General features: G+C 35.2%; 2 protein-coding genes across 4 annotated transcripts; one reads left to right on the top strand and one right to left on the bottom strand.

The window, feature by feature from the left end:
* The first annotated feature begins 5,519 nt into the window (after nucleotides 1–5,519).
* LOC102586059 (uncharacterized) lies at nucleotides 5,520–18,042 on the top strand. Of its 3 annotated transcripts, none has more exons than XM_015310361.1 (8): nucleotides 5,520–5,672; nucleotides 6,077–6,183; nucleotides 6,389–6,490; nucleotides 6,878–9,938; nucleotides 10,825–13,366; nucleotides 14,982–15,436; nucleotides 17,113–17,229; nucleotides 17,437–18,042. In XM_015310361.1, the coding sequence occupies exons 3-8, from the start codon at nucleotides 6,426–6,428 to the stop codon at nucleotides 17,596–17,598; spliced, it is 6,402 nt and encodes a 2,133-aa protein (XP_015165847.1). In that variant the 5' UTR covers nucleotides 5,520–5,672; nucleotides 6,077–6,183; nucleotides 6,389–6,425; the 3' UTR covers nucleotides 17,599–18,042. The 3 variants fall into 3 exon arrangements, with proteins under 3 accessions (XP_015165847.1, XP_006351145.1, XP_015165848.1); XM_006351083.2 differs by having other exon boundaries at nucleotides 6,035–6,183; XM_015310362.1 differs by lacking the exon at nucleotides 6,077–6,183.
* A 1,340-nt stretch (nucleotides 18,043–19,382) lies between these two features.
* Nucleotides 19,383–20,714, bottom strand: LOC102585728 (NAC domain-containing protein 2-like). The gene is made up of 3 exons (XM_006351082.2): nucleotides 20,493–20,714; nucleotides 20,133–20,410; nucleotides 19,383–20,053 (listed from the first exon to the last, which is right to left on the bottom strand). Exons 1-3 carry the CDS (start codon nucleotides 20,647–20,649, stop codon nucleotides 19,613–19,615), a joined length of 876 nt encoding a protein of 291 aa, XP_006351144.1. The 5' UTR covers nucleotides 20,650–20,714; the 3' UTR covers nucleotides 19,383–19,612.
* Between the last annotated feature and the right edge of the window lie 1,768 nt (nucleotides 20,715–22,482).

Raw genomic sequence — 22,482 nt, 5'->3', positions numbered from 1 at the left:
AGTAAACCTTAGAAACTTTAGTATCACTTTTAACTTCATGAGTGAATTTAATTTCTATAAAATGAGTTTTTAAAAGAACAAGGAAAAATTAAAGGAAAGGAAATGAAGTAAAGTAAAGATCTTACAACTTGGTTAGTCATTGATTCAATTTTCATGAACTCATTTAGAAGATTCATGATAGAATTGATTGCAATATATTGTTTTCATGTTGTTTGAATTATGGGATAATAATTATTTATCATCAACTTGTATCTACTTTATCCTCAAGTGAAAATTGTGTTGATTTTTTTAATATTATTTATTTTATATTCTGATTGTACTCGATTTGAAATTTTTGCACTTTTCTAGAATAGGTATTTTGTATGGTTTTTGAAAGGAAATTTCTTGTTTGTGTTTACCTTGTCGATGGAGATGTTTGGGATTCAAATATTTTTATATTAAATTGTAAAAGGTGGTTAGGGTTCATCTATCTAGTTAAATTAGAGTAGTTGGACCGCATGGTCCCGTAATTTGGGCGTAACATACGCCCTACAATTTTAAATGAGAACAGTAGACATTTATATTTGTACAAAATTGAACAAGTAGACATAGGCAACATTTACCAGTCGCCTGCTTCATCTGCAGAGTTTCCTCTTGTTCATAGCAAAGAGAGCAGATTCGTTCAAGCAAGTTAATCACATTACCCTTTCTAGGGTAGGGGCACGGTACAATGTCATTAATTACTCTCTTTTGCTCCCTCACTCCTTGAAGAAGAGAGAACAACTGATCTTTCCTGGTCCTTTTGAACCAGAGTCCTACATGATAATTTGTGTCATATGTGGTGTCTTACATGTATTAGACAACATAGGATATGTGTGTTGCTTGTTCAACTTTATATAAATTTATTTGCCTATTTATACACACTCAATTCTAAACCAACATATTTTCTCCAAGCAAGGGAGGGTTACTATCGATCAGATGAGACTCTCAAGAGGGAACTATATTTCAATCCAAACTTCTTTTATTGAATATTTTGAGTAGTTGGACCGCATGGTCCCGTAATTTGGGCGTAACATACACCCTACAATTTTAAATGAGAACAAGTAGATATTTATATTTGTACAAAATTGAACAAGTAGACATATGCAACATTTACCTATGGCATGTTTCATCTGTAGAGTTTCCTCTTGTTCATAGCAAAGAGAGCAGATTCGTTCAAGCAAGTTAATCACATTACCCTTTCTAGGGTAGGGGCACAATACGATATATGTCATTACTCTCTTTTGCTCCCTCACTCCTTGAAGAAGAGCGAACAACTGATCTTTCCTGGTTCTTTCGAACCAAAGTCCTACATAAAAATTTGTGTCATATGTGGTGTATTACGTGTATTAGACAACATAGAATATGTGTGTTGCTTGTTCAATTTTATATAAATTTAATTGCCTATTTATACACACTCAACTCTAAACCAACATATTTTCTCCAAGCAAGGGAGGGTTACTATCGATCAGATGAGACTCTCAAGAGGGAACTATATTTCAATCCAAACTTCTTTTTATTGAATATTTTGAAGTCTCTCAAACAGTTAAAACTTATGCATTATGTAAAATCTATTATTATTTGCTTAAAAAAAATAAATTTGCCTTTTGATTAAAGGGGCAGAGCCAATGCATGGGCTATTTATACGTGATTAAAATTATTTTTTTATGTATATATAATTGATATTAAACCCCCTTGGCTACTTCTTATGTTTATTTTTTTTCGTAATTTGAACCCTTAATGAAAATCTTGGTTTTACTACTGTTTGGTATTTTCTTTAAACTTCAAGCACTATAACAAGTGAATACTATTTTAATATAATGATATTAACTTATCAAATTCAGCGCAACACTATTTCACATTATATGATCAACTTATCAAAATTTTGAACTAGATTTCATTATTCTGACTTTATATTATATTTTTTTCATTAAAAAATTGTATTATTTACATTCTTACTACATAAGGTCTACGTATGTATCCTACTCTATCCAGACATCACTTTTACAATTATACTAAGTATGTTATTATTATTTAATTTGTATATGTCAACAAAAGAAATATATTAAAACTTCTCTATAAAGTTTGACTTTAAATCCCAAATTCATTGAGACGACCTTGATAAAAAATATACAAGTTTCATTGATGTTCTAACGTTGAAAATGCATGCTATTGCTCTTTCTGTTTAAATACTCTGGTGTTCCTCTTTGACCAAATGGCATGAACATGTTCCATATAAACTTGCTTTAAAACTTGTGTTTATTTGTACTGATCTTCCTTTAGTCATTTTCTAGAGTTAATATCACAAAAGGTCACTCAACTTTGAGAATTTTTCTAGTAAAGTCATTAAACTTTATTTTGTACAATAAAATCATTCAACTTAGGTGTTTGTATCAATAAAATCAGTCAACTAAATTTATCATTAATTATATACTATATGATATTCTTTTTATTTATTTACATGCAATTAGATCCAAACTCATTCACAATTCTATCGATTAACCCAATTAAAAAACGCAACACCTTGTTTACTTAATTATATCGTGCTCATTGGATTGGCAGAGCTCTTAAACTTGTCTCTGTTTTCATCTTGATCTTTCATAGCCTGACTGAGAATGGATCCAAAGAAAGATAACTAGCAGCAATCTGCAACGACAGAGCTGGCAGTAAGCTAATAAACCTGCCCCCCTGTTAACCACCGTTTGTGGGTTTGTAGATTGATAGAGCAGAAGCTTATACATGAAAGAGTGCTATACCATACTTTTTTGGTGCTTTAGCTGATCGTACTGCTCTTTGGGAAGACCATGAACTGAGGGGGTTTGGAATGCATAGATTGTCAAGTAACAAAACATAGCTTTTTTTTAATGAGTAGAATTATGAATAAATTTTGGTCTAGTTATATATGAATCAATAAAAACAGTCATATATTTAATTTATTAATAAATTTAGTTAAGTGATTTTATTGATACAAATATGTAAGTTGAGTGATTTATTGATGCAAAACAAAGTTCAATGACTTTACTAGATAAATTCTTAAAGTTGAGTGACATTTTGAGATATTAACTCCATTTTCTATAGCCATTGTTGAGTAGAATACTCTTGTCGAAAAATTATACTAGTATACATGCAGCCTAGGTTAAATTCTATTACTTATTGATATATATATATATATACTTAGGGGTGTTAAATGAGTGGATTGTGTCGAAATTAGAGATATTAGAATGAGTTAAAATAGAAATTGTGTTAGGTCTTGACCCGCCGAAGTTTACTTTGGGATCAAATGGGCTAAAACTTGGGTTGGGCCATGACCCGCCCAATTTCACCCGCTTAATCTCAATAATTTTACATATTGTTATTTGACTTTTATTACCACAATTTGAATTTCAAGAAAATTTAAAAATAGAAGTTACAAACGGATAGATGAATCCTAAAAAATATAAAATAGATAGTAATTCATACCTTCAATATAGGAACATACATTATATCAATGCAAATAATGATTTTAAGACGGATTGAAATGGGAGATTAAATTGAACTCAATTGAGGATTCTTTTAAAATAGGTTAAGACTTAAATGGTTGGAGATTGAACCCAATTCAAATTATCTTGAATCCAATCATTAAAATTCTGAGCGAATTGAGTGGATTACCTATAGTTAGACTCATTTTTGACACCTCTAAACACATCCTTCGACGCGACGATAAGAGTGTTCAAATTTTCCCTAGAGATTCCAAATTTGAATCTGAGTGAATCCTGCATTATAATTTTATTTCATTTTTTTAGTTTTTGAAACTCATAAGCATACATACACTTTAGGAAGTACAAATATCAAAATCCTACAATTACTTTGAGAGCTAATTATAATTATCGCTCAGAATATTCTTGATAAAATAAATTGAAATTGTTAGTTAATTTTAATTTTGAAAATTTGTCAAGTTCATTAATATTACGATTTAAACTAATATAAATTTAGTTATATAAATATATATAATCTTTTAAAATATTTTTTATATAGACATTAATTGTATTTTACCAAATACATAATATACTTTGAAGGATAAAATTATCGGTTAACATTTTGCATAAAAAATGACGCTTTAAATTAAAAAGTAACTTTAAATTCTGAGCATAAATTAATAAATCAGTATTTATTTTCTTTGATTATCTGACCCATGTTTATATATCTAGGTCACTCCGTCACTGAATTAATATTTCACTTTATTAGTACTCCCTTTACTTTTCCTTAATAAAACCAACACAACTAAAAAAAAATGCTAGGTTAAACAAGATGAAAATGAACACACTATTTAATAAACTTTAATATTTTAAATATCTTATTTAATTTCCTTTTTTAATCTTTGTAGAAATAATTGGATGAAAATTTGATCAAAGATTAAATGTTTTTTAAAAAAATTTCTTTTAGATAGATGGAAACTCTTTAATTTTCTATTATTATTAGTATTATTATTCGAAAGAGAAAATGGAGAAGAAATTACAATGAGAAATCAAATTTCATTAACACAATTCAGTAGTCAACAACTGAGCTACTAAATTTTTTCTTTATTCACTTAAATGAGCCCATCGATAAATCATATATGTGCCCTTTATGTTGATCTCATTTTCCATATATGTCCTCCAACTTTGGGTGTGCACAAATAGACGCTTAAATTTGTATAAATTTGATCAAGTAGACACATGAACCCTACGTGACATAATACATGTAGAACACTATATATGACGCAAATTGTCATGTAGGATGCCACATAAGACGTGTGTGTCTATTTATTCAACTTTATACAAGTTTAAGTAATTACTTATGCATACCGAAAATTGAAGGACATAAATGTGAACTGAAACCAAGTTAAAAGATATATATTTACATATCATGCCAATATTTATTACTAGCTTTTTGAACATGAACCTATTTTTTTCTTCTAAAGTTTAAAAATACAACAAATCATGAATGTCCTACTATATTCACATAAGTTAGTAAAATTAAACTTGTTATATCTTCTGTCTCATTTTCTGTTACACCGTTTAACTTAACACAATATTTAAAAAAAAATGAATTTTTTTGAAACTTTGAAGTTTTAAAGAATCTCAGATATTTGTATAGTCGTAAATCAAATCATTTCAGTAGGGTAAAAGAGGAGTTTTAAAATAAAATTATTTCTAATTATAATAAGATCACATTCTTTTGAGATAAACAAAAAAGTAAAGGTTGCCACGTAAAATGGGACAATAAAAATATTTTTTTAATTAATACTAGTGTGCTTGAAAAAAAAAACCATACTAAGATATTTGTATAGTCGTAAATCAAATCATTTCAGTAGGGTAAAAGAGGAGTTTTAAAATAAAATTATTTCTAATTATAATAAGATCACATTCTTTTGAGATAAACAAAAAAAAAAAACATTGCCACATAAAATGGGACAATGAAAATATTTTTTTAATTAACCCATACTAGTGTGCTTGAAAAAAAAAACCAAAGTGTCAAAACATTTCAGGAGAAATGAAGCAAAGAAAGAGTCAAATTAGACTTCAGTCTCTCTCTCTTGTTCTCTTTCTCTCTCTACTCCTGCTTGTCTCCCTCCATTGATGATGATGATGATGATGTTCTTCTTCTGCAGAAACTGTTAAAATTTCACCCAAAAGGTACAATTTTTTGGAACTTATTTTAATTTATTATTTATTTTTCTGTAAATTAGTTTTCAAATGAATAAAATATTGTTATTACTTTGACGTATCGTGGGTAATGTATACAGACATTCATTGTTTGAGATTCTGCAATGTTTCCTTCTGATTTGATCTCTGTATATTTGTTGTTTTTACAGTTTTTAAATGGTTTTTATTAATTCATATTTATTTTTTTCAATTTGGTTATTCTCCAAATTATATGCATGTGGTTTGTGTATATAATAATGTAATGTATGTATAAGAGTCTCACTCACCTGCATGTATAGGTTATTAATGGAGATCTGGGTCTGATTTTGATTATTTTTTGGGGGTTTATGCAGAATTGTTTGGCGAATTTTACAATTGGTTCAAATTTTGTCCAGCTATGTGAAAAATGGGGGTTTTCCAGCTTGTAAATTGTTAAAGTTTAACCTAGGAGAGCAACAGAGGAGCTGAATTTGGCAGCATTGGGGGAAATTTTTCGGCCACGGTAAATACCCCTTTTCTTGTAGATTAAGTTTGTGAAGTGGGTTTGGTCTAAAATGGAATTTTTTGTCCAAGTGAAGCATATCAGGGAGCAAATTTATCCACATTGTCCGTTTCTTCAATGATTTTTCCCTTTGATTTATGGTTGTGGTTTCATTGATCAAGCAAACCTGAATGCTACACTAATGTAAGGTAGTCATATTCTGTAGGAAGCAAGAAGAGTTTCAAAGTGGAGCGTTGTTGCCAATGTCAAAATCTGCTTCCCCTGAATTGAGGGTCGGGAAGGTTTTATTCTCTTCTCAGAAGAACAGGTCTGTTACCCCCTTTCATGTGCATGTAAGATATGTAAATGTGCTACTTGGGTTGGTTTAAAATGTGTACCAACACATTAACTAATCAGAGAATTTGTTCCAGAACAATTCTTTTATATTTTTGCTTGAAGTTAAGTAGAGAAGTTTACTTCCTGGTGGCTGAGCTTTGCTGATTCATCTATCTTTTATTTTTTCCATACACAGAACACTTGGAGGACCAGGGTTTATTGGGCATATACAATCACTTAGTTGTTACCTTTTATTAATTGTTTTAAGACAGAAATCATTTCCACATTGCTTGCTTTAACTTTATCCCTTACGTGTTTCTTCAATTTATGAGGCATACTATGATTTATATTGACAATAAAAGATGTTATTTACTTCCAGTGAGGCCAATGGAACTGCTGAAATGGATGATCAAGAAAAGACAATGTCAACGGTTGCTCAACTTATTGAGCAGCTGCATGCAAATAAATCTTCCCCACATGAAAAAGAACTTACTACAGCACGCTTGCTCGGCATAGCCAAAGCAAGAAAGGAAGCACGAGGTCTTATTTGTTCACATGGCCAAGCAATGCCATTATTCATATTCATTCTCAGAAATGGCACTCCTTTGGCAAAAGTAAATGTTGCTGCAACCTTATCTATGTTATGTAAAGATAAAGACTTAAGGTTGAAGGTTCTTCTAGGTGGATGTATTCCACCTCTACTTTCAGTTTTGAAGTCGGATTCCACTGAAGCAAGGAAGGCAGCTGCAGAAGCAATTTTTCAAGTGTCATCTAGTGGCCTTTCAGATGATCCTATTGGCACTAAAATATTTGTTACTGAGGGTGTAGTACCAACTTTGTGGGAGCAACTTAACCCAAAGCAGAAGCAGGATAAAACAGTAGAAGGATTTGTGACTGGGGCCTTGAGAAATCTCTGTGGTGATAAAGATGGATATTGGAAGGCAACACTTGAGGGTGGTGGAGTTGACATTATTTTAGGACTTCTTTCTTCTGATAATGCTGCAGCTCAATCAAATGCAGCTTCGCTGTTGGCCCAAGTAATGTTGGCACTCAGTGACAGCATTCCCAAAATAATTGATTCTGGAGCAATCAAAGCTCTTCTAGGCCTCTTACATCAGAAAAATGATGTGTGTGTTCGTGCCAGTGCAGCTGAGGCTCTAGAGGTTCTTTCTCTCAAATCAACCAAAGCAAAGAAAGCTGTTGCTGACTCACAAGGTGTGCCAATTCTCATAGAGGCTGTCGTAGCTCCATCCAAAGAATGTATGCAAGGCGAAGGAGGAGAGCTTCTGCAGTGGCATGCGATACAAGCTTTATCCAATATATGCGGTGGAATGTGTGCCCTCGTGCTGTATCTTGGTGAACTTTCTCAGTCCCCAAGATTAGCTGCTCCTGTTGCTGATATAATTGGAGCACTTGCTTATGCTCTTATGATCTTTGAGCTCAATGCAGAAGAACGTTTTGACGCAACAAAGGTTGAGAATATTCTAATAATGCTTCTAAAGCCGCGGGATAATAAGTTGGTCCAGGAACGTCTCCTTGAGGCAATGGCAAGTCTTTATGGCAATGCTCATCTGTCAACTCTCGTCCACCAATCAGAATCTAAGAAGGTTCTTACTGGCCTTATAACAATGGCCAGTGGTGATGCACAAGAGTATCTGATACTCTCTTTAATACAGTTATGTTGTGATGGAGTGAGTATCTGGGATGCAATTGGAAAGAGAGAAGGAATTCAGTTACTGATATCACTGCTGGGGTTATCCAGTGAACAACATCAAGAGTATGCTGTTGAGATGTTTGCAATCCTAACTGACCAAGTTGATGACAGCAAGTGGGCAATCACTGCTGCTGGTGGGATTCCACCACTTGTTCAGTTACTAGAAACGGGGTCTCAGAAGGCTAAGGAAGATGCAGCACATGTTATGTATAACCTGTGCTGCCATAGTGAAGACATTCGTGCCTGTGTTGAAAGTGCTGGAGCTATACACTCGTTCTTGTGGCTTCTAAAAAATGGTGGACCAAAGGGACAAGAAGCATCAGCTAGATCCCTAACAAAACTAATCACTACTGCTGACTCGGCTACTATAAATCAATTGCTACTGTTGCTGAAGGGAGATTCACCAAGCTCAAAGGCCCATGTAATTAAGGTGTTAGGTCATGTGCTTACCATGGCATCTCAGAGTGACCTTGTACATAAAGGGGCTGCTGCTAACGAAGGGCTAAAATCACTTGTCCTAGCTCTGAATTCCTCAAATGAAAAGACTCAAGAATATGCTGCCTCTGTCTTGGCAGACCTATTCAGCAGTCGGCATGATATTTGTGACAGTCTCGCAGTGGATGAAGTGGTTAATCCTTTCAAGAAGCTTTTGACTAGCAAAACTCCAGTTGTTGCAACACAGTCAGCTCGAGCCTTGGGTGCTTTGTCCCGTCCAACAAAAGAAAAATCTACAAATAAGATGCTTTATATTGCTGAAGGAGACGTAAGACCACTGATTAAGTTGGCTAAAACTGCATCTATTGATTCTGCAGAGACTGCAATGGCTGCTTTAGCCAATCTGTTGTCTGATCCAGAGATAGCTGCGGAAGCACTGGCTGAAGATGTTGTTTCAGCTTTTACCCGAGTTCTAGGAGAAGGATCATTAGAAGGTAAGAAAAATGCATCACGTGGCTTTCATCAAGTATTGAGGCATTTTCCTGTGGGAGATGTACTGACGGGAACTGCTCAGTGTCGATTTGCTGTTCTCGCTATTGCAGAATCCTTAAAAGCAATGAGTGCAGATGGAACTGATGCTGCAGACGCCTTAGATGTTATTGCACTTCTTGCTAGGGCAAAGCAAGGCACACATTCGACATACAACCCCTGGTCTACCCTTGTTGAAGTTCCATCTAGTTTAGAGCCTCTTATACATTGCCTATGTGAGGGATCTCCAGTGGTACAAGATAAAGCAATAGAAATTCTATCCAGGCTCTGTGGAGATCAACCAGTTGTGCTAGGTGACCTGTTAGTGTCAAGATCCAGGTCAATAGGTGCATTGGCTGATAGAATAATGAACTCTAGCAGCCTAGAAGTAAGTGTTGGTGGGACAGCATTGGTTATTTGTGCTGCCAAGGAACACAAAGTTCAGTCAATGGATGCACTTTATGCATCTGGGTACTTGAAACCTCTTATATATGCATTAGTTGATATGATGAAGAAAAACTCTAACTGTTCTTCTCTAGAAATTGAAGTCAGAACCCCTAGGGGTTTCACAGAAAGAACTCCATTTGGGGAAGGAAATGAGTTTGAGGTTCCAGATCCAGCAATGGTCTTGGGTGGTACTGTTGCCCTTTGGCTGCTATCAATAATTTCATCATTTCATATAAATAGCAAGTCCACTGTTCAGGAAGCGGGGGGACTTGAGGCTCTTGCTGACAAGCTTGCAAGACACACTTACAATCTACAGGTAGACATTGTATAATTCTCACTTTGTCTTTGTGCTGCAGGCCTCTTCTTTAAGAACCAAATTTGATTTCAACTTGGAACCATATAAGTGTTGATTGGCTAATTTTATTCAGTACTTTTGGTTTTTGGACCTTGGTTCAGGTTATTATTCTTTGTGCGGTTTAATGTAGACTGATTGAATACCTGATGGAGCCGAGAGTTTGTCGGAAACAGCCTCTCTACCTTCACAAGGTAGGGGTAAGACTGCGTAGTGCGTACACACTACCTTCCCTAGACCCCACTTGTGGAATACACTGGGTATGTTGTTGATTGTGCAACTGATGGCCGCTATTGTAAAACTATTTAAAACTGTTGAATGTTTCATTTACCTGACTTAACCAACTATGTAGCATCTACATCGAGAATCCGAGTATTGTATACGTCATTAGTCTGATCCTTTGTAGGAACTACCCATAATAACGAATTCGCAAGGCTGTGAGGTATCATCTGTATCAATTACATACTTCTGGATTAGGGCCAACATTTATGTCTCACTTCATGTTTTTGGATCATGATAAAAACTAATGCATTTGAAGTGTCATGTCTCATCTTCTGTTATACTGATTTCTCTTTGTCTTGCCATGTGCTAGCTCTTGATAGAAACCACTTGAGTTGCTAAATGGAATTTTTTCTGAGTACCTGAATATGCAACTTTACCCTCTCAACTTTGGCAACTGAGATGAAATTAATGAAAAAATAATTAACAAATTAAAGAAAAGTTTGATAAGCAAGTAACTGATTCATTGTCACCTTTGTTGAGTCCAATCATCAGAAGTGATGAAGGTTCACATGCTCTTTTTGAAGTTTTTATCTGGTCAAGTGAACTGAAGAAAAATTTGTTATGGCAGGCAGAGTTTGAAGATGCAGAGGGCATGTGGATCAGTGCTTTGCTTTTGGCTATTTTATTCCAAGATGCCAATATAGTATCCTCTCCAACATCCATGCGTTTTATACCCTTGCTTGCACATCTTCTGAAATCTGATGAAATGATTGATCGATTTTTTGCTGCTCAGGCAATAGCTAGTCTTGTTCGTCAGAGGGACAAGGGAATAAATCTTACTATTGCGAATTCAGGTGCAATTGCTGGTTTAGTGAGCTTGATTGGTCACATTGAAATCGATATGCCGAATCTTGTTTCTCTCTCTGAAGAATTTTTATTGGTAAGAAACCCTGATCAGGTTGCCCTGGAATATCTTTTTGAAATTGATGATGTGAGAGTTGGTTCAACTGCGCGCAAGACTATCCCTCTACTGGTAGATCTGTTAAAACCACTGCCTGATAGACCAGGTGCACCTCCATTGGCTGTGTGTCTCTTGATACAAATTGCAGATGGTAACGATGCAAACAAATTAATCATGGCTGAAGCGGGGGCGCTGGAGGCTCTAACGAAGTACCTATCTTTGAGTCCTCAAGACTTGACTGAGGCAACTATTTCTGAGCTACTGAGAATACTCTTCAGCAATTCTGATCTTCTCCAGTATGAAGCAGCAGTTAGTTGCACGATACAACTGATTGCTGTTCTTCATTTGGGGTCAAGAAATGCAAGGCTGAGTGCTGCTAGGGCTTTAAATGAACTTTTTGATGCTGAGAACATCCGAGATTCTGAAACATCAATTCAAGCCATTCAGCCATTAGTTGACATGCTTGATGCTGCATTAGAAAGTGAAAAGAAAGTTGCTCTTAGCGCCTTGGTTAAGTTGACATCAGAAAGTGATTCAAAAGCATCACTGATGGCTGATCTAGAAAGGAATCCCCTTAAGAGTCTACATAAGATTCTTTCTTCAGCTTCTCCATTGGAACTGAAAAGTGATGCTGCTGAGCTATGCTTTGTACTTTTTGGTGATCCAAAAATCAGAGCATTGCCGATTGCTTCTGAATTTGTAGATCCCCTAGTAATGCTAATGCAATCTGATGCAGAACGGGCTGTGGAATCAGCAGTTTGTGCTTTTGAGAGCTTGTTGGATGATGAGCAGCTGGTGGAGCTTGCATCAGCTTATGATCTTGTTGATCTTCTGGTTCATCTGATTTGTAGCTCAAACCACCGGCTCAGCGACGCGAGTATTTGTGCACTTATTAAGTTGGGTAAAGACCGAACTCCCCGCAAGATGGATATGGTCAAAGCAGGCATAATAGAAAATTGCCTTGAGCTGCTCCCAACTGCATCCAGTTCCCTATGCTCCACTATTGCAGAACTCTTCCGCATATTGACAAATAGTAGTGCTATTTCGAAAAGCACATCTGCTGCAAAAATTGTAGAACCTCTCTTTATGGTTTTACTACGGTCAGATATTGGACTGTGGGGACAGCACAGTGCTTTGCAGACTCTTGTAAATATTCTAGAGAAGCCACAAAGTCTTTCAACTCTGAATCTTTCTCCTAGCCAGGTAATTGAGCCTCTGATTTCCTTTCTTGAATCACCATCTCAAGATATCCAGCAACTTGGAACCGAATTGTTATCTCACCTCCTTGCACAAGAGCATTTTAAGCAGGATATAACTACAAAAAATGCTGTAGTGCCTCTTGTGCAGCTAGCAGGCATTGGTATTTTGAACTTGCAACAGACGGCAATTAAAGCTTTGGAAAATATCTCATTAAGCTGGCCAAAAGCAGTTGCTGATGCTGGCGGTATTTTTGAGCTTGCAAAGGTTATTGTTCAAGACGACCCTGTACCGCCTGCATTGTGGGAGTCAGCAGCTATGGTTCTCTGCAATGTCCTATGCTCTAACTCTGATTACTACTTCAAAGTTCCCCTGGTGGTTCTTGTAAAGATGCTGCGTTCAACAGTCGAGACCACCATTACTCTTGCACTAGATGCACTTATAGTTCATGAAAAGGCCGATATTTCATGTGCGGAACTGATGGCTGAAGCAGGCGCAGTTGATGCCCTTCTGGATCTGCTAAGATCTCACCAGTGTGAAGAAGCATCGGGAAGATTACTTGAAGCCCTTTTCAACAATGTCAGGGTACGACAGCTGAAGGTATCTAAGTACGCAATTGCTCCTCTGGCACAATATTTGTTGGATCCACAATCTAGATCGCAATCTGGTAGGCTTCTTGCAGCTCTTGCTCTTGGTGATCTCTCCCAGCATGAAGGACTAGCTAGATCGAGTGATTCTGTCTCAGCCTGTCGAGCTCTGATAAGCTTACTTGAAGATGAACCAACAGAAGAAATGCAAATGGTGGCAATTTGTGCATTGCAAAATTTTGTAATGAGCAGTAGAACAAACAGGAGAGCTGTTGCAGACGCAGGTGGAATTTTAATGGTTCAAGAACTGCTTATAGCCCCTAATTCAGAAATTGTAGTACAAGCATCTCTGCTCGTAAGGTTTTTATTCTCAAATCACACGCTTCAAGAATATGTATCAAACGAGCTTATCAGATCTTTGACAGGTAACTTGCTTGTTAAGTACCCCCCCCCCCCCCCCCCTCTTTTTTTCTTTTTTTTTTTTTGATTACTCTATATAATGAAGAAAAAGCTGGCCAAATGATAATTGTAGCCAATGCGCATGTTCTTTTATTATTATTATAAAAAACATAGGAAAAAGATCTGACAATCTTTAATTTTCTTTGGTCATAATGTGGGATCCACAAACATTCCCCTCGATAATCGTGCAAAGGAATAATCACTCCCACTTCACTACATTTTTCAATTAATATATTATTTTTATGAATATATAAATCTTTTGCAAAAAAACCACTCTATTTCCAATCTTTTGATGATGATTAATCATGTTATAATAACTATAGTTCAATCTGAAACAACTTCAAATCAACTATACGAATTTCTCGTGATCATTTTTAAGGTAATAAGAAGAGTTTTCAGGTGATCATATAAATTTTCACGGATCATTACAAGTTTTAATAATAATTCTCTCTCAGGTTCATCTACATAAATTTTGTTACGACTAGCTCCAATTGTTGAGTCTCCCACATCGGCTAAGAGATATGGGCCCTTCGACTTCTCTTCATATGAGTACTCGTCACAAATTTAAAGAGAAAGCAAGACTTTTGAAACTTGTGATCTAAAACTAGTCTTAGACATTTGTGTGGCTATAATCATCTCATTAAGGGTAAAAGATTTTTGAAGTTAAATTGTATGTAAGACTAGCCTTAGACATTTGTATGGCTATAAATCACCTAAATAAATGAGAATTTTGAAGTTCATTTTTTTCTAAAGGTGACATTCTTTTTGGAATAAACTAAATAGGAAAGTGTGCCACATAAATTGGGACAAAGGGAGTACTTTTTTTTATTTTTTATTTTTGGAAGTCCGATGACGATGAAGCACCTACATCTGGTGAAGAGCTTTTATGGAAATATACATGAACCATCCAAAGCCTACACGAAAATAATGTTACATGCAATCTGCTAAAAACCCAGAAAAGGAGTCTTCAGATGTAAATCTCTGTTCCAATATTTTACCCTTAGAAAGTTTATGCTGCAATTATTTTTCTTTTTATGTCCCCACAAGTTAAAGTAGGGTAAAGTCTTGAAACAATAAATTGAAAGCTATAGCTTTCCAGTCATTTTAGAAGCTATCACTTAATTGAAAGCTACAGATTCAGAGCCATTTTCAGAAACTAGATCTGTAAACTAAAGATAGTGCTTCAAAGAATTGGACAGCTGACAAAAGGAAAAACATAAGTGCACTAGATTGGTAGACATAAGACCTAATGCCATTAAATAAAACAAACCTACTTATAAAAAATTAAAATAAAACAACCATATTAAGTAACAAGATGTCAAACCGTTACCCGATGCATATTCTTTCGTTGTCTAATTTTGCTTGTAGCGCTCCAATGCAGCTATTAATCTTTCTGATCTATGAATTTCGAAACTCAAATTTTCCATGATCTAATGTCTTAAGCTAACCAAATCCTAAATCTTTGTTGCATGCCTATTGTTCTCATCTCTTTTTTGTTCCTTCTTCATGTCATGACTGTAGTACAAGTATTTCCTTTTCCTCTTATTTGCTAAAAACACTTTAAAATTCCTTGAAATGCAGCTGCACTTGATAAGGAATTGTGGAACAAGGCAACTGCTAGTGAGGAGATTCTGCGGACCATTCATGTTATATTTTCTAATTTTCCCAAGCTCCATGTTACTGATGCTGCTACACTTTGTATCCCTCATCTGGTGGCAGCATTGAAGTCTGGTAGTGAGGCTGCACAGGATTCAGTATTGACTACACTATGCTTACTCAAGCAATCATGGTCAACCATGCCAATGGATGTGTCAAACTCACAAGCAATGGTTGCAGCTGAAGCCATTCCAGTATTGCAGATGCTAATGAAGACTTGCCCACCAAGTTTCCATGATAGAGCAGACAGTCTGTTGCATTGCTTACCAGGTTGTTTGACAGTCACAATCAAGCGTGCAAACAATTTAAAGCAGGTGATGGGAGGAACTAATGCTTTTTGTCAATTGACTATTGGAAATGGTCCATCACGGCAAACAAAGGTAATGAGCCATCACTTTATAATTGTTGATGAAGCACAAAGGCTTTTGTTATTCTAAAATTTGATTTTACTTTTGAAATCATTCACTTATCATGAGAATGACAATTTTGTACAATCACAGCCTACATCAACTATACTAGGGGTATATGCATTAAGTACCATCACAGCTACTCTGAGTATAGTAGGGTATGTGTATTACACTGTCACGACCCAAACTAGGGGCAGTGACCAGCACCCGACGGGCCTGGCACTTGTAGAGCAAATCCTGTTCAACTAGTTATAAAGCATGAACATCCCGTACAAAGGTTCAAAGCTATCACATAGTTGAATTAAGTCTCGTGAGATGTAGCTCAAATACAATATCAAGTACATATAAACATATCCACCGTGAGTCAATGGAGACCCTACAGAATACATTACATATATGTAGGAATGGGACATGTCCCGACATGTGAATTACAGCTACATACCCACTGTAATCGCACAAGTGGCGTTTGGGGATGGTAGGATGTGTGCAGGCCTTACCTTTACCTTTGTGGGTAGAGAGGTTGTTTTTGATAGACTCCCGACTTAAACGAAGTGTAATCAGAGTAGAATTGGAAGGAAAATAATGGGAGCAAAATAGCAAGATACACAGAGCAAATGAAGCTTGAAAGATGGTGCTGTTTCCTCTTTTTAGGTCTTGATGTTTCATGTCTATATATAGGTGGGGTGTGGGGTGTGGGGGTTGAAGGCTTTATTTAATTGGTAGAGTAGTGACAGTTTAGGGATCCTCTAGAATTGCTTAAATTCCAAGTGATCCTAGACTTAGATATTCTAAAAGTCAATGAAGTCGCTGGTGGTTGGAACATTTGTATCTGGAATATACTATATTAAAGAATATAATTACCCCATCCAAATATTATAATTCCCTAGTTTTTTTTTTCCATTAAAAAAATATCAAATTGTGAATCCTTTACAAATGTAATCCTTGTACCATAATCTCTCCACTATTTCTTTTTAAAAAATGTAGAGCATCGAAGATCAACTTCCTATTATAAATATAATCTCAAAATTAGGAAAAGAAATATAAAATGATTTTTCGTGTGAGGAAGAAATAGAATGTCGTCTCACATTACTTAGATTCTCAGCTCTGGGTGTCGAGACATTACTTTGAAGGTATTTAAGGCATGCGATAGGGGTGCTACATGCACATTGCTTGTGTGGTTGAATGTTTAATTACATGATATCTTATATAACTCTTTGCATAAGACAGTGATGAGTATTGAGTTCCATGGATCTCTATAGATAATCACTATGTTGCTAGTACTCTTTAAAAATATTGTCAAGTGCGTATTGAATCCTCCAAAAGTAGTATATTTTTTAAGGATCCAACATGGATGCGTCGGCATATTTGAGAAGTCCGAGAAACACAGGATAATCATATTAAGCTCATGCAACAATTATAAGATCCAGTCATGCTAAGAACATTTTTTGTGATATTTTTGGGTGGTTTCTTTTCTTTCCTTTTTTATTCTGAAATTTTATTCGACTTGCAGTTTACTTGATTATACTTCATAGGAACTTCCAAAAGAGGAATGTTTAGGTTTAGGAATGTGTTAAAGAACCTTATATATATAACAGCTTCTTGTTTTGGTGATCTGCATTTCATATTAACAATCCATGGTTCATGATTAGGTTGTGAGTCATAGTACATCACCAGAATGGAAAGAAGGCTTCACATGGGCTTTTGATGTACCACCCAAGGGACAAAAGTTACATATCTTGTGCAAAAGCAAAAACACATTTGGGAAGGTAAATAGCTTTATATTCTGAATGTCTGGTGTGAAGTTTATATTCTTTGACCAATAAACTTCCAGTTAGAACACCCTTCGGGGTGTCCCAGTGGTTTGGGCTTGGGACTTCCATGTTGGAGGTCTCAAGTTCGAAACCCCTTGCGAGTCAGATCACTCTTACTTAATATCAGTCTCAGCATTTCTGATGTGTATACTTTTGTTTCAGACCACTATCGGGAGGGTAACAATCCAAATCGATAAGGTTGTTAGTGAAGGCATGTACAGTGGCCTTTTCAGCCTCAGCCAGGACAACAACAAGGATGGCTCATCACGGACTTTAGAGATTGAGATTAGCTGGTCCAGTAGGACTCATAGCGATAGTGAGTGAAGAGAAGCAAGACATAAATAACGCAAACTTGAGGACCCAAAGTCGGAGCTGAACCTGGTAAAGAACAATCTCTTCATACTCCAGCCTAATGCAAGAGCTGTTGGGGTAAAGTCCAAGTTTTTTCATATCTAAAGCTCTGCTACCTGTGTTGTAACTATAAAAAGTAGTAAGATATTTGCAAGTACAGAAAAGTTGAGAGAGGTTCCCATGGTACAAGGTAAGTCTTACACCTAGCTTTTAAGCACCAAATTGTACAGTTTCTGCAGTTCTTAGAAATATCAATATCAAATAGAGTCATGAAGAGAAAAACGAATCCTGTTTATTTCAAATCCCAGTGGTGTATTTGTAATGCAAAGTAGCAACAAATGCCAAAGGTGATTGCTGTGCAGAAGGCCTGGCACAATAAAGTTTATTAGTTTTGCTTCATTCTTTTCAAATTTACTTCCTTACTCTGTCCAACTAGATTTTCAGCTTGACAAGTGAAGTGGGATTAGTTTGATCAACATGACAAAATTACTAATTTGCAGCAACTACTAGTGCAGATCTTGCTCGTTCAACAGCTATTTTGGCAGTTGAACACAAAATATGTGCATTTGAATCTTGATGAATCAACAGCTTTGGGGGTATGTCCTGTCAGTTACCATCTTAACATAATTGGTTTTGAGAGATAGAAGAGGGAAATGGAAGTTGCAACAAATTAAACCACTTGTCAATTAATCTCTCAGTCGACAATGGTAGAGATGAAATTATATACTCTCCGTTTCAATTTATTTGTCTTTGTTATTGAGCATGAAGTTTAATTAGAAAGTAAGATAGACTTTCGAATTTTGTCAAGTCTTAAATTAAAAAATGGCAATATGTATAAGATATATATATATATTATTGTAAATTAGATGGTCCAATGGTATCGAGCTGTAATGTACTCTTAAAGATATGTATAACGTACCAAAATATCTCCTAATCGTGGGTCTTAAATATGTCAGGTGGGATCTTGGAATTATTGACGATTTTGAAAGACATTTTAACAAATAAAGAAAATAAATTGAAATAGAGAAAGTAATAATTATTAGTTGGATATTAAAAGATTACAACATTTTCCAATCATTGTATTTTAGTAGTAGTAAGCTTTCCTTGATTTCCAGATGATTTGCCCAATTGAGTAAAGGGTCGATATCTGCAAATAGAGGTTCGCTAGCCTTTTTCTTTCATGCCCCAACCTTTCTCTCAATCATTAATGGCTTACGTACAATCTCTCAATCATTAATGGCTTATGTACAAGTTAGCATTTCTACGTGCTCCTGATGTCAAATGGACGGGTTGAGTTAAAATTTGAGATATTAAAATTGATTGAAATAGATATTGGATTGGTTTTTTGACCTGTTCAAGTTTATTTTGGGTTCAAATGGGTTTAAAAACGTACTGAGCTTTGACCCACTTAATTTCAATAATTTTAATATATTGTTTTCTAAGTTTTATAACCACAATTTAAATTTCAACTCAAGAAAATTTTAAAAAAGAAGTTATAAATGAATAGATAAATCTTAAAAGATATAACATAGATTAATTAATACCATGAATAGAGATTCAACCAATTCAAATTATCTTAATGCCCAACCCTTAAAATTCTGAACGGATTGAGCAGATTGCCTATAATTAGGCTAATTTTGAACAGCTCTAAATTATATACATATACGCAGAGTTTAAATATTCCTTATAATTTGTGAGTATCAATCAAATACTTCCACAAGTATACTAATAAATCCAATAAATATATCATTTCACAACTTAGTTTTCTACTAATTTTTCTTCCTTCTACTAAAAACTATATACGACCAATTTGTTTTGTTTTTTTCTTTTCTCCAAAACAAAAAAAAATAGCCAATGTGAAAGCAAATGGAAAACCCAAAGATGCTACTTTTTTTCAATTCCTACAAATCATCGGCACGTGCCAAGTCATCGACTTCAGTCTCATTCGCACGTGCGATCGAAAAAATTGAAAATCGGCGGGCCCCACTTAAAACGGCTTTTGCAGATACATGAATATATCTTGTAGCGGTGACATCTCATAACAACTCTGCAACTCAGAAGTAGTGGCATCTGTGTAATTAAATGGAAAATCAAGGGCAGTTTTTTCCCACTCATTCAGTTTCACCTTCGGCTCGCTCTGAACTTCCTTCTCGCATGTGAACTCCGGCGAAGGTACGTGCTCCGAGCAGCTGGAATCGGTGTGAAGTTTTGGAAGAGAATCCGATGAATCAAAGTACGTGAAGTCATTGTAAACGTGGTACGACGTCGAAGACGGCTTTGTTGAAACTGAATACGGCATAATCTCCGGCTTTACATCACCTTCACTCACCGCCGGCGACATTTCAACATTCATTTTTCGAATATTCAGTTGATTCTTCTCAGTTGTACCCTTCTTATTGTAGATTCGACATAAAACCCAATCGTCGAGCTAAAAACAAAGAAGCAAACATTCGATTAGTCAAAAATGATCAAATCTCAAATCACTGAATTCAGGTCATTTTACTCACTCTTAAGCTGTTGTTCTTGTTACGAGCAGATCGATCAACATGAGCAAGTCGATATTCGTGCATAATCCAATTTGTTTTTTCTCCCTTCGGAGCTTTGCCTGCGTAAAACACCAAAGCTTTCTTAATTCCCATCGATTTTGGACGACCAATCGGCTTATCCGCACCCGTCGCCTTCCAATATCCATTTCCCGCAGCTCGATTCGGCCGTGAACCGTTCGGATACTTCCGATCTCGCGGCGAAAAGAAATACCACTCTTTCTCACCATACAAAGCCAAATCTGAAAAGAAAAAAAACAAAAATCCTCATCAAAGTTGTGTACAAAAACAACAGCAGAATAAAATAAAATGATGAAAAATTACCAGGTAGATCCCATGGATTATACTTGTAGAGATCAATTTCAGCTATAATAGGAACAGCAATCGGCTGTGAGGCGCATTTTCGACATAAATAGTGCATCACAAGCTCTTCATCAGTTGGATGGAATCGAAATCCAGCAGGAAATTGCAATTCCACCATTACTTTTTCTTCAAAAAATGATATGATTTATGTTTGTAGTTACAGAGAAAGAGGTGCTTTTGAAAATTGAAACGTAGAACACAGGGGAGGAGAAGCAAATATATAGGAGGTGAAAGGGACACGTGGCTAGAGAAGGAGGCAGGGCCTAGAATAAACGTGAGAGAGTGGGAAAAAAAGAAAAGTAACATAAAAATGTAAAAATAAAGTAGATGGACACGTGTCAACACATTAAGTGGGTATGTGGATAAGTAAGATGAGTAGGACCAACAGGATTTGTGGTGCATTTATGGGAGTGTTTCACCCTTAACCACTGATCTCGAGTTCGAGCCTTGAATATGAAGAAAATCTTGTTTGGAGCGGCAGCTTCAAATTGATCCTGCACTGCATGATCCAATTTTAATCGAAGCTTTTAATGTGAATTCCAGACACCGATTGAGAAATAAAATAAGATGAGTGAGATTTTGTCACTGCTTACGCATTTCATTTTGTATGGGAGTGGTAAAATGAGAAAGTAGGCGGAAATAGCCTTGATTTTTGGAGTGAAGAGTAAAAAAAGTTAGTGGAGGTGGAGGTATATTTGGGGATTGATTTGACTAAGTCATCACTTTTTTAGGTTGACAAAGCATTTGGGGTTCCCTTTTAAGTTTATTGGTGTAGGCACAACGAGGATGGTGATAGAGTGATTGAATATATTATCTTATGATTAATTAAAAAAATTAAATTTGTGTTTTTTAAATATAAAATTATTTTTATTAGAAAGTGTTTACTCTTAATGTGTGTGATTTTTTGATATAAATTTAAATTTAATTGAACTCTGATAAATCGGACACTAAATAAAAAATTAACTTATTTTTTAGTGGTGTGTGCACAAATTTTATCGTTATTTTCAATAGGTTCTCGGTTTAAGAAAAAAATAAGTCAAAGCAAGATAGAGGGAAATAACAAAAAAGGAGAAAATCTTGGCAAAAACTTACTAATATGCAATCTGTCAAATCATCATAAACAATAGTCATAATAAGATAAAACAATAATAGAAGTATAAACAAATCATAGATATCAACCAAACTCTAAGGATAAAAAAGTTAAAACAACATAAAAAAATAAAGAGAAACAGTACTCAATTATCTAATAACGTCGTATCTTAATTTGAGTTCTCCATAATCTCCTTAATATGGCTTGCACGCATTAAGTTATTAGAGAGTCACTCTCAATAGCGTCAAATATAGTGTTCTATTGGACATTTAGTATCTATTCAATTCAAAGATAAGAGGGAACATTAAACACAGATTATGATTAATTAGCTAATTCATTGTCAGAGCATATAAACAACGGTTGCGATTAATATTTTCTTTTTAATTTTGTTTAACGACAAAAAATAACTCCGAATTACTTTTTTTTTTAAAATATGGTAGCTTGCTTTTGTACCATCTCGACCTAATTAATTCGATTTCAAACCTAGTAATATACAATAATATAGTACCACTCTAGGGATCTAATGCTCCTTATGGTTTTTTTTTGTTTCAACTTAAATGAATATATCATTTTTTTTAGATCGATTAAAAAAGTGAATCATATCAATTGAGACAGATAAGTATTAGACAACATACCTAGTTGGATGACCATTTTAGGATGACCAAAAAGATAATATGATACTCACTTTTTTTAAAGCCAGAAATTAAAAAATAGCTTTTTTCATAAGTAATTTTGGACATTGACCAAATATAAAATACTGCTTTATAATATTAATATAAAATAATTTATTACTCTCCCAAAATAAGCTCAGGTTGGTTTTTTTCGGGGGGGGGGGGGGGGGGGGGGGTTTGCAAGGTGTCT

Source organism: Solanum tuberosum, unplaced genomic scaffold (genome assembly GCF_000226075.1).
Source record: "Solanum tuberosum cultivar DM 1-3 516 R44 unplaced genomic scaffold, SolTub_3.0 scf00133, whole genome shotgun sequence".
Taxonomy (NCBI): domain Eukaryota; kingdom Viridiplantae; phylum Streptophyta; class Magnoliopsida; order Solanales; family Solanaceae; genus Solanum; species Solanum tuberosum.
The sequence above is the reverse complement of the archived record's forward strand: the minus strand, read 5'-3'. Positions and strand labels throughout refer to the sequence as shown.